This window comes from Vanessa tameamea, chromosome 17 (assembly GCF_037043105.1).
Source record: "Vanessa tameamea isolate UH-Manoa-2023 chromosome 17, ilVanTame1 primary haplotype, whole genome shotgun sequence".
Lineage (NCBI taxonomy): Eukaryota > Metazoa > Arthropoda > Insecta > Lepidoptera > Nymphalidae > Vanessa > Vanessa tameamea.
In genome coordinates this window covers 5,159,426-5,174,379 of record NC_087325.1, presented here as the reverse complement: position 1 = coordinate 5,174,379, position 14,954 = coordinate 5,159,426, and the positions used below count along the sequence as shown (strand labels likewise).

The window sequence follows — 14,954 nt, the reverse complement described above, 5'->3', positions numbered from 1 at the left end:
ATAATTTATTATAAATTGTTGGACATGTGTCATATTTAGGTTTATATCTGTGACGTTGTCCGCGTTGACGATACCGACTGACGTACAGTAGTCATCGATTTATATAAAAAGGAATTGTTTCATTTTGTATATATTCACCAAGATATTGTGAGTGAGCATGGGTCTTACAATTTCTAGTGTTTTTACAAGGCTTTTTGGCAAAAAACAAATGCGTATCCTAATGGGTAAGTAATTTCATGAAACATCTTGAAGGTTGCGTAGAATGTTTTTGATTACAGTCATTGTCTTATCCGGCTGGATTTGATGCAATAATTTGTTTAGTTAGTCATCTAAATATTTCTATTTTATAGTGGGACTCGATGCCGCTGGCAAAACAACAATACTTTACAAATTAAAACTTGGTGAAATCGTGACCACCATACCCACTATCGGCTTCAATGTTGAAACAGTGGAGTACAAAAACATTAGCTTTACCGTGTGGGATGTTGGTGGTCAAGACAAGATTAGACCACTGTGGCGCCACTACTACCAGAACACCCAAGGATTGATATTTGTCGTTGATTCAAGTGACACAAAGAGAATAGCAGAAGCTGAAAATGAACTTGCTAATATGGTATACTAAAATATTTCATATATTATTCCTGAAACACACTGAATTGTACAACACCTAATATTTCTTGATGTTTTAGCTAAAGGAAGATGAATTGAATGACGCAGTAATATTGGTGTTTGCTAATAAACAAGATATGCCGAATGCTATGACTGCAGCTGAACTTACAAATGCATTAAACTTAAACAATTTAAGGAACCGTCGCGTAAGTACTTTTTGAATTTATTACACAATACTTTCAGTTACTTTACAGTATTCTTGTCAATGAGAGTATTTATATTTTCAGTGGTATATTCAAGCAACATGTGCCACTCAAGGGCAAGGGCTCTATGAAGGATTAGACTGGCTGTCGAATGAATTGGCAAAGAAGTGAGGCAACTGTACTACTGGGAAATAACATCAATTCCTGAAACAAGATGTCAACCTTCCATATTGAGAATGTTGTTGAAACTAAAAATTTGAGACTAAATTTTTAATATAACTTTTATCTTTATTTGAATATTTATTAAGTGAGTGCCAGATTTTGAATATTGTATAATCTTCATATAAATTTTTTATATTCCTTTTAAAGCTTAAAAATTCTGTTGCAATACAATTTATACAAAAAAATTAAAAAAAATATAATGAGATCCCTACAGTTGTATTCCTATGTGTTGGACTTCTACATAATTAAACTAAAACAAATATTAAATTCTATAATATTTTGAATTATTAAAAAATTGTCTATAAACTAAATTTAGTTCGATTTTAACTGATTGTTCTATATCTATATGTTTTGTATAAATTGTCTATTAGCTATTAAATATTGTGGATTGCATCTTATATATTTAATTGAAACTAAGGTGTATATTTAATACCTTTGATAATAAAATGTTATTGTCTATATGATTGGAGTTTTGATGGCTAAGTAATTTTTTTACAACTTAAAGATATAAAATGCAACCCAGATTAATGAACCTTACATTATTCAAATTACCATGTCTCAGACTTGCATCATAATTTTTTTAAATAGTATTTTAAAAGTGTATAATCCTTATGAAATATTATAATTATGTTATTTAAACCATTCGCATTCCAATATTATTGTCTATAAACTCTATTTATTCTGTACTTAATTTAAGATTGGCTTACAAGAATTGTATTTAAATTTAATAAACCAAACATCAAGCATTTAAATTCATTAAAAAATTATAATAATGTGTATAATGTTATGTATCTTAATGTTATGAAAGTTAAAATAGTTAGCTAAATAGCAGACACCCTTGATGTTTACTATTAATTATTATAAAATGTTATTTTAGGTTTACTTTGCACGAATTTTATAATATCATATTTAGTTAGCGTTAACATATTACCAATTATCTGATAATTAATTTTTAAATCAAGATAAGGTATATGAATTAATAATTTATTGTTTATTCAAGTATTAACAAGTTAGTGAAGAAAGATTATGCACAAAACTTAAGTTTTGCTATTTATAAATGTTGTAGATTATATTAAAAAAATGTCTAAAGATTATAATTATAGTATGTCAGTTTAAAAATAAAAATCTCTTTTAGTACCTATTTTCATGCTTTTAATCAGTGTGAAAGATTCTTGGTAATTGGAAATTTAAGTTCAAACAATATAAGTTTAATCCAGAAATAGTAGCCATTTTAAAAAGGAAATACAGAAGACAATAATTATTAATTCAGTTTTATTTTATCTTTTGTATACAGAAAAATCTAAATACCAAATTAAAAGTATAAGATTTGGTTATGTATTGGACATTTAAAAAAAATTAGCATTCAATGATTTTTTTTTTTTTATTTTAATTATACATGATGTATATAAAGGAAAATATTTCGGCCAAAAAATGTTTTCATGTGTATGTGACAGTATCATGCTTACATTCTTATACTTGCTTTGGATATACACTAAGTTAGTGGAAAATAAATATAGGTGTAAATAATAATATTTTGTTATTTATTACCCACTTCAACATATCATTTGATAATGGACAAGATGTTAGCCACCCATGTTGCTCAGTATTTATATGACAAACATATATTTTAGATATTAGTAAAATTATTTATGATTCCAAATTGCTTTACGCTTTTCAACAAAACTTTGTATTCCTTCTTGACCGTCATTTGAATTGATATTTTGCACCATAATGTCTTCACCTAATCTATAAGCATCAAGAGTATTTAGATTGATTTGTTTGTAGAAAAATTCCTTTCCGAGTGCAATAACACAGCGACTCTTATGTTTAATTTGTTCAACAATTCTATTGACTTCTTCGTCTAATTTATCTGCTGGAACTACTTTGGTTACAAGACCACTTTCATATGCTTCTTGTGCAGTTATTGGTTCACCTATAAAATATTAACTCTATTTAAATTTATTTAATTTATAGTTATTATGAATATAGATAGATTTTAGTAGGGACTAACCAGTTAACAACATGTACATTGCTTTAGATTTTGGAACACTTCTACCTATTGCTATGCCTGGTGTTGAACAAAATATCCCAAAATTAGCTCTGAAATTATTGAAAATTAATACATTATATTTATATTGTATATACTAATTCATAATAGTAATAAATCAAATTACCCGGGTGTTGAAAATTTGCTTTTGTCAGAACAAATTATCATGTCACAGGTGGCTACTAATTGACAACCTGCTGCAGTTGCAAACCCGTTTACCTATAATAATAAGTCTTTATTTTAACAGAATAGACAACAAAATCTATTGAATGTTTGTCTCACCTTAGCTATTACTGGTACTGGACTTAGAATTATAGATCTCATTAATTCTGTAGCCTTATTAAATATCAGTTTGTGTTGATCAGTTCCAGCTGACGTTTGCTAAAGGCAGAATATATTAGTTAGCTTACGTCATATATTTGATATATAAATCAATTTTAACCATTCATTCCATACTTACTAATTCTTTCAAATTATGGCCAGCTGAAAAAACATTACCATTTGCTGATAATATTATAGCTCTCAGAGATGTATCATTTTTATTTTCATTTATAGCTGTTATTAGATTTTCCATCATAGCTAGTGATAGTGAATTTCTGAATAGAAAAATTTAGTAATTAAAAAACTCGGAAGAGAAATAACAAACTTTTTGAGTCAGTTGTAAGTCACTCACTTTGTTTTTTCATGATTTAACGTTATTTCCCGAGCACCATTATTTTCTTTTGTAATAAGATATTGGCTGTGAACACCTCGACTTATTATAGTAAAAGGCTTAAGAATGTTTCTCTGAAATAATACTGATATTTATAATAATAAATGATATTTAAATAAATTTTATTTATAACCTAAGAAACATGAAAAGAATCGTTTTACCTCAAATGAAGATAACATTTTGCATATAGTTATTCAATATCTTTAACTTTTACTTTACGAATAAAATATTAATGATTTTTTATAGATAAAATAATAATATAACGAATAACAATGACCTTTGTTATAAAAAATAATGATAACAGAAATAAACTGTCAGCAGAAATGTTGCTATTTAAAAAAAGTGCAATTTTTGAGGAGAAATAAGAAACGAATTAACCTTATCTTTTTATTGATATATCATACATTCTACCATTTTTTTTCTGTTTAACCTTCAGAATTATCTGAATCTGGTAAATCATCACCTAAATACTCTGTTTGTTCATCCTCAGCTGTAATTAGTTGAATAACAGTACTGAAACAATAATAATAAGTTTAATTTATACAATAAGACTTGTTTATACTTAAATATTAAATAAAACTTACAAAATTATTTATATTACTACATCACTTTTTATGATCTACTATAGAAATCTATTATACACATTCTAGTAAAATAGCCGTTAGGAAAATTATTAAAGACTTACTTGAGCACTTGCTCTTCAAATTCATTATTAAAGAGCGAGTGAGTATTTGAATCAGTAATCTTCGACGCTAAGACCTTGTCTAATAAGCTTCGTAATTCGAAAAGCTTATTAGCACTCTCTCTCTGGCAACGGACTTTGGTAGTAGATATTGATATTAGACAGCTTTCGGGATCAGCGGTGTCTAAAGAACAAGACAAATATATATTTGTAACAAAGCTGGTAGAAACACATTGACTATATCTATCTTATCTTTATTTTTATTAAAACATGAGCATTTATAAATCAGCGAGCATCATTATTAGATATTTATATTGTGCTCGTAAGAGTACACCGGCGTGTAGTATACTCAAACCAAATAAGACCTAGTCGATTGTAACAAAACATGCCATATTATTATTCATTTACATACTTAGGTATTATATATAAAATTTTATAGGATATTATTAATATTCAATATCATTACATACCGCAAGAATAAAGATATAATGTCGTACGCAAAAGTAAAGGAATTTATAATAAAAAGATTGTCTTTGTTGTCTTTCAAACCGATTAATCACGTGATAAAGGTTCTACGATTTCACTAAAAGGCGTGCTGTAATAAAAATGATAATTTCATTTTCACTTTGCCGCCGATTGTTGTTACCCTTCTCTTTTTAATAATTTAATAAATTTTATGAAAATCTTTGTCTGCAAAAATGTTAATCTCAGTAGGATTAGTTATCAGTTTAAAAAGCCTTATAATTCAAAGTACATACCAAAACAACGTCTATTCCCTTGACCTTTAAGTGTTATCGAAACTACCATACACCGATGCAGCCGCTATATTTCCTAATATTGCTATTTTGCTGATTTCAATTTTAAATTTTCGATTTCATTTAAATTGAGGAAATATGTAAAAAAACATTTTACAATGTGTTTTTTTTTAAAGTTAACATATAAATACATTCAACATTAATGTGAAATATATTTAGTTATTAATATTAAAGTATGAAATAATTATAGTATATTGTTTTTAATTAATTATATGTATTCGTACGTTTAATCGAAAAACGCCTATTTTGGTAAAATCTGGTAAACGCTCTAAATTTGATGCCAATATACACTCACCATCTTCAACAACAAACTCGCCGAAAAATAGCAAAGGTAAAGTGTATATTAAAGTGACATCCAAAAGGAAGAGATCACTTGTCCTCTGCTTCAACCAATAGACAAGCCAGTTAGCGCCAGGGTTGTCACATATCTGGGTTGGTACACTCCCTTTAACTCCGGCCATCACGCTACTTGGATGTATTGATAACTTCCCGTCTTCGGGACTGCGTGCTACGAATCTAGCCGGCTTGCGGAAATTATTAATGTTCGACCATCTGTATAAGGTGAAATTTTGGAAAAGCATTAAAATAAATTACCACGTGTTTTTGCGTATATTATGAAATAATAATACGTTATTATACGTATCCAAATACGTCCAAGTGATATGATATCTCTCTCAGCTTGTTTTGACAAACATGCTGAGTTAGTTCTTTTTTATACTGTACTTAGATTTATTGAAATTATGTAGAATGCCTTTATTATATATATATTGTCATGTTAATGACATTCTTGAGTATTAATAACATATGAACACATGGATTATTCATGAAAATTAAAATAAAAAAAGACTATTTATACGTACTTAACATAAGCTATATTTGGGTACAAAGACGCAGCAATTATAGCTTTAAACAAACTTAAGTTATGTGCGTTTCGATTTTCCCATGACGATCTTATATTGCCCGATGCCAGGAATCCCATCTGACGAAGATTGTTACCCAGCTGTTTCTTCATTTCGGATAGCAATTCCAAGGTATTGTTGGAAAGATAATTATCATATGCAAACGACCGCCTCGATGAGTGAGAGCGGCTTTCCCATTCGAGAAGCGCTTCAGAAATTGCGATATGGTCACTGGGTTCCCCGAGTGCCATATTTCGTTTAACAGCGTCCACTTCTCTTTCTTTCCCTGTAATAAAAATGATTTATTTATAAATACACAATTTATATTATTACATGATATGTATTAAGTGTAATGTTGTTTTACCAATAACAAGCAGAAACGGGTCTTTAAATCCCCACACTGCAGCGACACTGGCAGCACGATCGAGGCAACCGAAGAGCGCTCCAAAGAGCAATAGTTTACCCGCAGCCGGGTGTACGGGCAAGCGCGCCAAATGCCAGCCGAGAGCCGTCAACGTTTCACTGTCATCTAAAGCGCCGCATCTACAGAATGAGACAACATACATGTATTCAATTTAATTTATATAGACTGGCTCGTTGGTTTAGTTTTATCAAACGCCAAAGTTGGGTCGTTAAAAAGTTATTGGGTTTTCTGTGGAAATATTATTCCCGTGCCTCGGAAAGCGCGTAAAGCCGTTGCTCCTGCGCCTGAACCTTTTTCCGGTCTTGTCGAATTTGTCGTCCCATCGGACTATCAGATGAGGGAGTGATAGAGAGTGCAACTGTGTTTGCGCACACACTTGTGCACTGTAATATGTCTTGCGTCGTTGGCTGGTCTCCTTTGGGATAGGCCGATCGGTCAGGGCGATTTCATGATCATCAACCCATGTAAGCACATTGTAATATTATAAATGACATTGGGTACTGTAAGAATTTTTTTTTAATTAATGTTCAAATTATGTACCTTGTGTCTTTTTATATACTCTATTCCAACCATTACAGGAAAAAAGCCAAATAAACAACATTTGACAGCAAATTGACGCGACATCATTGGTTGAAAGCTTGATTAATCTACGACATTCACTATGGATTTGCGAAAAAATGGCGTTTTTAACATCGACGAAGCTGTTATCGGAATTTAAGAAGTAAAATTAAAGTGGAAATAAGTAGTTCAGTGTAATAGTGTTGAATTATAAATAAAGATATATTAAGAATCAACTCTTAGTAGTGTATATCTCTAATATTTTAGAAGATAGCAAGTCTGTCATGGAATACTAATCTAATGTTTGTTTATCTTTTTCTTACTTCCATTGGAATAGGCTTATATTTATGTTCGGTAACCTTGACAGGTTAGTCACCGCAAGGCGGTAACCATCTTGTCAACGTTAGTGAGCGTGTTACTCGCCGCCTAGTTGTGTTTTTTTTATTAAGTTTCAAATAAAAAAACTGTTTTTTTGTAGTAGTAATGATCTGTGGACGGGCTAAAGGGCCAACTGATTAATATATACGGCTTAAAAAACACAAGATTTAGTAAAACTACAAAGGAGATCAACTGCTTCTTCGTAAGGCGATGTCGTGATTTCGTCAACGCACATAATAGCAGTTTTATTCATATGTAATACGTTAATATTTTCGGAGTCTACTAACTTTTGCAAATGTTTCACTGCCCACTGGATCGTTGTTTCGGCTGGGGGTGACGGCACTAATTTCAGGGCTTCCGCTGCTAATCCTAACCGAAGCTTCTTAATCATCAGTACTGGTTCCAGTAGGTTGCTCCTCTGTAATTCTGGTAGGAGTCGTTCTGCAATTTTTTGTGCTCGGAACGATGTTATTAAATGGTAACATATACCTGGCTGACATCTGCCAGCGCGACCTCGCCTGCGTAGAAAACATAAAAGTACCGTATACATCTTTTTGTAGCAGAATTTTGAGTGCGAAAACGCTATTTTTATTTTATTGAATTCTTTAAATACCTATGTAAATACAAAGTCAAAAATCTTTATTCAATATATATACATTCCATTTACGTAATGATTGTCAAGAAAAAAGTCTTACACCGATTCGGAAAGAAACACCTCAAAAAAACTCTGCGGGATTTGAAGCTGCATGGAAGCAATGATTTAATTCCCAAGGTAGGTTATCATCTTAGAAGTCATTAGTTTTACAATATAATTTAACACACAACCGTTCCTTATCGAGGATATAGTTATATAACGATTGTTTTATAAATTCAAGTGCGAAAGCTCGTTGAAGTGCCACTATGAGCTTTGTTTTACAGCATATATCTACCTTATTTCTTGTGTTCTGCATTCTTCTTGAAAATCACAATTGAATATTATTGAAAATGAAGATCAAATAATTAACATTAAAAATAAAATATAATCACCTCTGTCGCAGATTAGCTTGAGAAATCCATTCAGTTTTGAGAGTCGATACGTTCTGTTCAACGTTCAGACCACTCAGTTTAATCTTGCCACAATCCACTACATACACAATATCATCAATTGTTATTGATGTCTCGGCAATGTTTGTCGCTATTATAATTTTCCTAATATTTCCTTTCGGCTTCTCAAATATTTTGTGCTGTTCTAACGTGGGTAACTTTGAATGTAGAGGATATATTTCATTGCAGGAACGGGGAAAACATTTACTTTCGTCCATTAATCTCATAAGTTTAGTGATATCACCAATCCCTGGTAAAAACACTAATATCGCTCCTTCTTTTCCTTTGCATATGTAAATCAAGAGCTCCACGATCAATTCTAAATTTAAATCCTCAATTCTAGAATCTTGGAGCGTTCTATAGACATCATAGCTCAAATCTTTCTTTTTTACCTCTAGCCATTGACCTGCAAACAGTAATACGTACTTTATTAAAAAATGGACCATTGATCAACTACGCAGTTATAAAAGTAAAAAGTAACAGATCAAATCGAATCAAAAAAATCGGTGATATGTAATCCTGGAGCTCGAGACAACCTTTGGAGTGTTTTAAATATTTTATATCATCCTGGGGCAAAATATACGTTTTTACAAGAAAATAGTCTTAAATTTCCAATTAAAATTAAAGCTTATGTTTAAAAGCAATAATAATTAAGGCTAATTAGTTATTAGTTATTATTAAGAGTTAAGTTAACCGATGATTTCGGGTTCAAACCCAGGCACCACTGAATTTACATGTGCTTAATTTGTTTATAATTCATCTCGTGCTCGGCGGTGAAGGAAAACATCGTGAGGAAACCTGCATGTGTCTAATTTCAACGAAATTCTGCCACATGTGTATTCCACCAACCCGCATTGGAGCAGCGTGGCGGAATATGCTCCATACCTTCTCCTCAACGGGAGAGGAGGCCTTAGCCCAGCAGTGGGAAATTTACAGGCTGATTATGTTATGTTTTTGTTATATAGTTATTATTATTAAATAGCCTACCGATTTCGGCTTTGTATTTTATATCTTTTTCCATTTCATCAGCCTTTCTATTTCTCCTGTGTTTCATCCATTTCGGTTGTTGTTGCTTGACTTTTTCTGGTGGTAACTTAAACCTGGTGAATTCCAATATATCTTCTAAATAAATATCTTGAACTGGGTATGCTAGCCCTTCTATATGCATTAGAGGGCAATTGTCAAAATAGCCCGACAAACTTTCGGCGTCGAGCGTCGCGCTCATAAGAATAAGTTTTAAATCTTTACGCTTTTGTAGAACCTAAAAGACAAATATTTATTTATATGTACATATCTATAGTCTTAATAAACAGATGTTTTTAATCATATAGAACTAGAGTTAACTTAATAAAATGTTCATTTACTTGCTTTAGCATACACATAGACAAGTCTACATGTACATCTCTTTCGTGCACTTCATCTAATATAATGTGACTATACTCAGATAAGCCCTGGTTTACTTCTAAATCAGCTAAAAGTATACCTGTAGTACAATACTGAATACTTCCACGAGCTCTTTCCTCGGCCCTGAAATTTGCAATTATAAATTTAAAAAGTTAAATATGTTGAGTGCAAATAAATATACCTGAATGATATAAACGCATAGCCACAACTAATGGTTGGGTCTAACAGGAAGAAATTTTGCACAGAAATTCTTAATGGAATGTAGATGAGTATAAAAAAGGATTTTTCAAATAAAAAAATGGTGAATAATGGACTACAGTTTGTATGGCTTCCGTTAAAGAGTTTGTTAAAATATTTTTTTTTAAATTCAGCGCCTTTTTTTTCAAATTTAAGGTGAAAATTAGTATGGAATTTCGTATTTACAAAAGTGAGACATTTTTAGATATTAGGTATTTATACGTAAGACAGCGCTTTTGAAAATATGAGACATGTTAAGTTCGTCATATTTGATGTTAGAATTATGGCGATGCTTTTTATGAAGATATGACTATTCCTACAGCTTTTTTGAAAGTTCGGGATCTGTGAGGGTGAAATTAGAGATGATAGTTTGTACGGAAGTTCTTCATTTATTATGTTAAAAGATGGAAGGAAGGCAACGTAAATTACCGAAAAACCCTAATATTTAAGAAAATAATTCGGTGGGTAGCTGTGCAATGTTTCCGATGGGATATCCCTTCGTCTACACGGCTAGTTGCAAATAAAAATATATGTATATGCAAAATACAAAAGCATCAGTTCTTATAGTTTTTATGGCTTTCATTTTTATTTTTATTATTATTGGTCCGCTTAGGACCATTTTGTCTTTATCGTGTGTTCAGATAATAAGAATGGTGATTAAATTATGAAGTTTAAATATGAAGGAAACAGGATAACATTAACTATTTTTCCAGCACTTTTATGTAAGTAACACATTATTATACAATTTAGATACTTGTTATTCATACACGATATCAAGTAACTTTTGATTTTGTTAAATTATTTTTAACTTACTTCTCCAATCTTACTGCATAACCTACTGAATTACCGAGGCTCTCGCCTCTTTCTTTGGCAACTCTGATAGCTAAGGACGACGCGGCTATACGCCTCGGCTGTGTAACTAAAATTTTCACATTGGCACCTCGTTTGGCACATATTGCTTCATCTAATATTAGTTGAGGTACCTGAATTGTATTAATTGGTTTTTACTACGAATAAATATAATTATCAGACAAATAAATGTTTAAGCTACATACTTGAGTTGACTTCCCGCAACCTGTCTCCCCACTGATAACAATTACTTGGTTGTTTCGAATTACATTCAATACTTCCTTTGCTTTGATATAAGTTGGTAATTTCTCTCGGAATGTCAACATACTTTTATAACTGCTTTTTTCTATCATGTCTTCGTATTCAATAAATAAAGCCGTATTAATACTGACAGTGTCAGAATTTACTAAATTAATACTAATTCCTTTTGCGAGACATTCATCCAGTTTTTCATCAAACGATCCAGTTATAATATCATCATAACCATATTTATAATCACTTAGTGTTCTTAAAGCATTAAGTTTTGGATTAGAACCGTAATCATTTTCTACTTCCTGCTTGACTGGAATAAAATCACTAATTGTAGAAGGACCAGCCTTTTGTTCTTTGTCTTCAATATATTCATCTGCTGATGATTCATCGGATAACGCAGTTTTAATTTCTTTGATTTTTGTATTATTTTTGAAACTGTCTGATTTCCTAATTGGAGGTAAAAAAATATTCTGGCGAGCAGCAATTCTTGCTATTGACTTAAGATTTGTGTCCACAGTTTTTAAAACCAAACTCGGTATTTTTAGGTTTATCTGTAATATTCCCGATTTATAAGTAATTATTGAGTTCCTAATGCTACCTAATATTTACCATTCAATAATATTAACAATATTAATGTATTTTTAAGAATAAGATAATTAAAAATAATTTAATATTAAATTTACTTCAAAGATAATCAATTCCAGTTTTCTTTCATTTAATGATTGGGTGACTGTAGGAATTCACAAGAGTTGGCAAAGATAGCAAATCAATAGCAAGGAAGGATGAGCATTATAATCAAAGAACATATAATGGAACTTTTTTTAAATTAATTATGATATTATGTCAGTGGCGAACTATCATTGCGGCGGATCAGAGGCCCAGAACGGCAAAGCTGAATGAAGCTTTAAAAGTACTTTTACAAACTTTTTATTTAGTTTACATTTGTGTGTATAAATAAGTGTTAATGTTAATTTGAAAAAAGTCTTATCCGTTCGCGAAAATATCAGTACACACTAATAAACTATAAAATATCAACGTAATAAAATTTAATATATTTTAAATGAGGTCAGTGTTTATTTTTAAATAGAATGTAGTGAACGTAAATGTAGGCGTACAAGAGTGAATTATTTGCACCTCATTGATACAGGGATTCTTGGGGACGTACCTGCTACAAAGACGGGAATTCCCCCAGATTATTGGACGCGTCCAGTGGAGTTAAAAGACTATTACCACCGCGTAAAAAGTCTAGATGGCTGTAGAGTGAAGTGTTTTGATCGTGATGAAATTAATTAGGTAATAAGCACATTTTTAAAGTCTTGTTTAGGATTTGATCAGGGGGATGTATTTGGGGGCCCCTAAAGACTGGAGGCCCGATGCGAGCCAGCCCTTCCGACCCCTGTTAGTCCGCCGCTGTGTTTACTACATTAGTTACTAAGAGAATTTACTCTATTGAGTCATTAAGCAAGTGAGTTCCATGGCCAAGTCTTTGCATATAAGAAGTAAAAGTTCACCAAATAATAATTTTTATTATCAGTATATGGAAAATTATTGGTTGTGAAACTGGAAGAGTCAAAGACAAGATTGGGAAGTTGCTACTGTTTTTTTGCTGATATACCAGTTTCACTACCAAATCACCCATTTCTTCTCCTACCATGGCCGAAAACTTATCAAAGAAATATGTTGAAGAATGTAATGTCTGCTTTGTAATGTAAAGTAATGTACATATTTCCAAGTTTCTTGGATTATCTTTAGACAGTAGACTACAATGGTGCCCTGATATTAGTAAGTGGTGATTAGACCTTCACAGACAAGTTTACACAAAGCCCTACCACCAAGTATGTAATAAAAAAATATTTATACTTTATTTGCCATGAATGTATACTCAATGTAAATAATTTAGTACTCTAACAACTTATCTGACTGTAAAAAGAAATAATAATAATATTGCTTTATAAATATAATATTTTATCTGAGTAATTTTTTAATTCATAATTGCTTTATGATTTATTTTCTTATCAGCAAAAAAATTGAATATGATTCGATTATAATCTAAAAGATTATGTATTAGATGAACATTGATAGGAAACAGGTAAAAAAGTAAAAGAAAATACAAGGCAATTCCACAAAAAATAAAACTAAAACCAAGACAAAAAGACCTTTATATAACGCAAGCCAGGTTTGAATATGATACGAGTGGTGGTAACCGATCAACATATAAAACAAAAATCATGCAACCAAATATTTTATTAATATATATATTTCTTTTTTTTTATGGCATTGGTTGGCGGACGAGCGTATGGGCCACCTGATGGTAACTGGTCACCACCGCCCATAGACAAAGGCGCTGTAAGAAATATTAACCATTCCTTACATCACCTATGCGCCACCAACCTTGGGAACTAAGATGTTATGTCCTTTGTGCCTGTGATTACACTGGCTCACTCACCCTTCTAACCGAAACACAACAATAAAGAGTACTGTTATTTGGCGGTAGAATATCTGATGAGTGGGTGGGACCTACCCAAACGGGCACAAAGCCCTACCACCAAGAAAAATGTAATCAAAAATCACTGTAAGTAACTTATGTAGCAGTTGCCAGTAAAGTATTTCTGTAATAGTAGTTTTTTTATTAGTAGTAAAAACCTAACCATTTAGATTATTATTAATTTAAAATTGATCTCTGATTGAATCTGACAATTTTGTCAAAAGATACAACATATATAAACTAGAAAATAAATTTAAGTTTCACTTTATAAATTGCATATTAACAACGAATAGTATACATAATTGGAGTAAAGTATTTACCACTATTTCCTTTTTTTGTTTCTTTACTTGAAGTCCTCTATAATACATTCCAATTTCTGCCCCTCGTAAACCGGGAGGGATCATTCTTTGCCTTTGACCACCCCATTGTCTTCCTCTTGATCCTCTGGGCCTGGACCAGTTGTTATAACCGCGAGACATTGCGTATAAATATACGCAATTAGGATTTTTTTTTTCCGATAAACTTCACTTTTAACTATATCGTCCGCTCTTTTTAAAGTATGAATATTCAAAATTCAAATATTTAAGTTAAAGACTAGATAAGCTCTTGGTACCGGTGACACTGATTAATAATTTCAGTATATATGTATTATCTATATTAATAACTATGTATTATGTCAGATATGTCACATGTCATAAGTCAATTCAATTCAATTCAATTCTTAGTTTAATGATGTCATAAGTCTTTACTGAATGTTTTGACTTTTGACATTCAACCTTCTGTCTATATCAGATATGCTTAGAGCCGTTATCGGATATCTGAAGAAAAAATCTATAATTTTATTTTTGCATGGTGTTATACTTAATGGAAGTAGCTAAAATTGATTTTTATAACGGTTTGTTTTTATCTGTGATTATACAAATAAAGTTAAGCTGTTATATTGTAATTTTTTCTTTTATAATTTCCAAATAATAAAATATTCGTAACTAAAACTATCCGCAGCAATCGGATAATTCGAAATATGTTGTATGCGTTTCTGAAGCCGGTAAAGTATTATTCACACAGACCTGAAAGTATATATCCATAACATCCGTG

At 31.2% G+C, this 14,954-nt stretch overlaps 3 protein-coding genes across 4 annotated transcripts; 1 reads left to right on the top strand and 2 right to left on the bottom strand.

Annotated features, from left to right (window-relative positions):
* Positions 1-22: 22 nt before the first annotated feature.
* On the top strand, positions 23-2,564 carry LOC113400283 (ADP-ribosylation factor 2). The gene is made up of 4 exons (XM_026639803.2): positions 23-224; positions 351-613; positions 690-815; positions 897-2,564. The coding sequence occupies exons 1-4, from the start codon at positions 158-160 to the stop codon at positions 981-983; spliced, it is 543 nt and encodes a 180-aa protein (XP_026495588.1). The 5' UTR covers positions 23-157; the 3' UTR covers positions 984-2,564.
* LOC113400277 (enoyl-CoA hydratase domain-containing protein 3, mitochondrial) lies at positions 2,285-3,987 on the bottom strand. Of its 2 annotated transcripts, XM_026639798.2 has the most exons (7): positions 3,955-3,987; positions 3,755-3,867; positions 3,542-3,677; positions 3,364-3,462; positions 3,209-3,300; positions 3,046-3,134; positions 2,285-2,967 (listed from the first exon to the last, which is right to left on the bottom strand). In XM_026639798.2, exons 1-7 carry the CDS (start codon positions 3,970-3,972, stop codon positions 2,678-2,680), a joined length of 837 nt encoding a protein of 278 aa, XP_026495583.2. In that variant the 5' UTR covers positions 3,973-3,987; the 3' UTR covers positions 2,285-2,677. The 2 variants fall into 2 exon arrangements, with proteins under 2 accessions (XP_026495583.2, XP_064073663.1); XM_064217593.1 differs by lacking the exon at positions 3,955-3,987 and having other exon boundaries at positions 3,542-3,663; positions 3,740-3,864.
* A 179-nt stretch (positions 3,988-4,166) lies between these two features.
* On the bottom strand, positions 4,167-14,460 carry LOC113400263 (ATP-dependent DNA/RNA helicase DHX36-like). Its single transcript, XM_026639774.2, has 12 exons — positions 14,180-14,460; positions 11,329-11,925; positions 11,087-11,256; positions 9,997-10,159; positions 9,620-9,893; positions 8,576-9,038; positions 7,837-8,067; positions 6,554-6,732; positions 6,151-6,475; positions 5,586-5,842; positions 4,479-4,659; positions 4,167-4,306 (listed from the first exon to the last, which is right to left on the bottom strand). The coding sequence occupies exons 1-12, from the start codon at positions 14,336-14,338 to the stop codon at positions 4,219-4,221; spliced, it is 3,087 nt and encodes a 1,028-aa protein (XP_026495559.2). The 5' UTR covers positions 14,339-14,460; the 3' UTR covers positions 4,167-4,218.
* Positions 14,461-14,954: the final 494 nt, after the last annotated feature.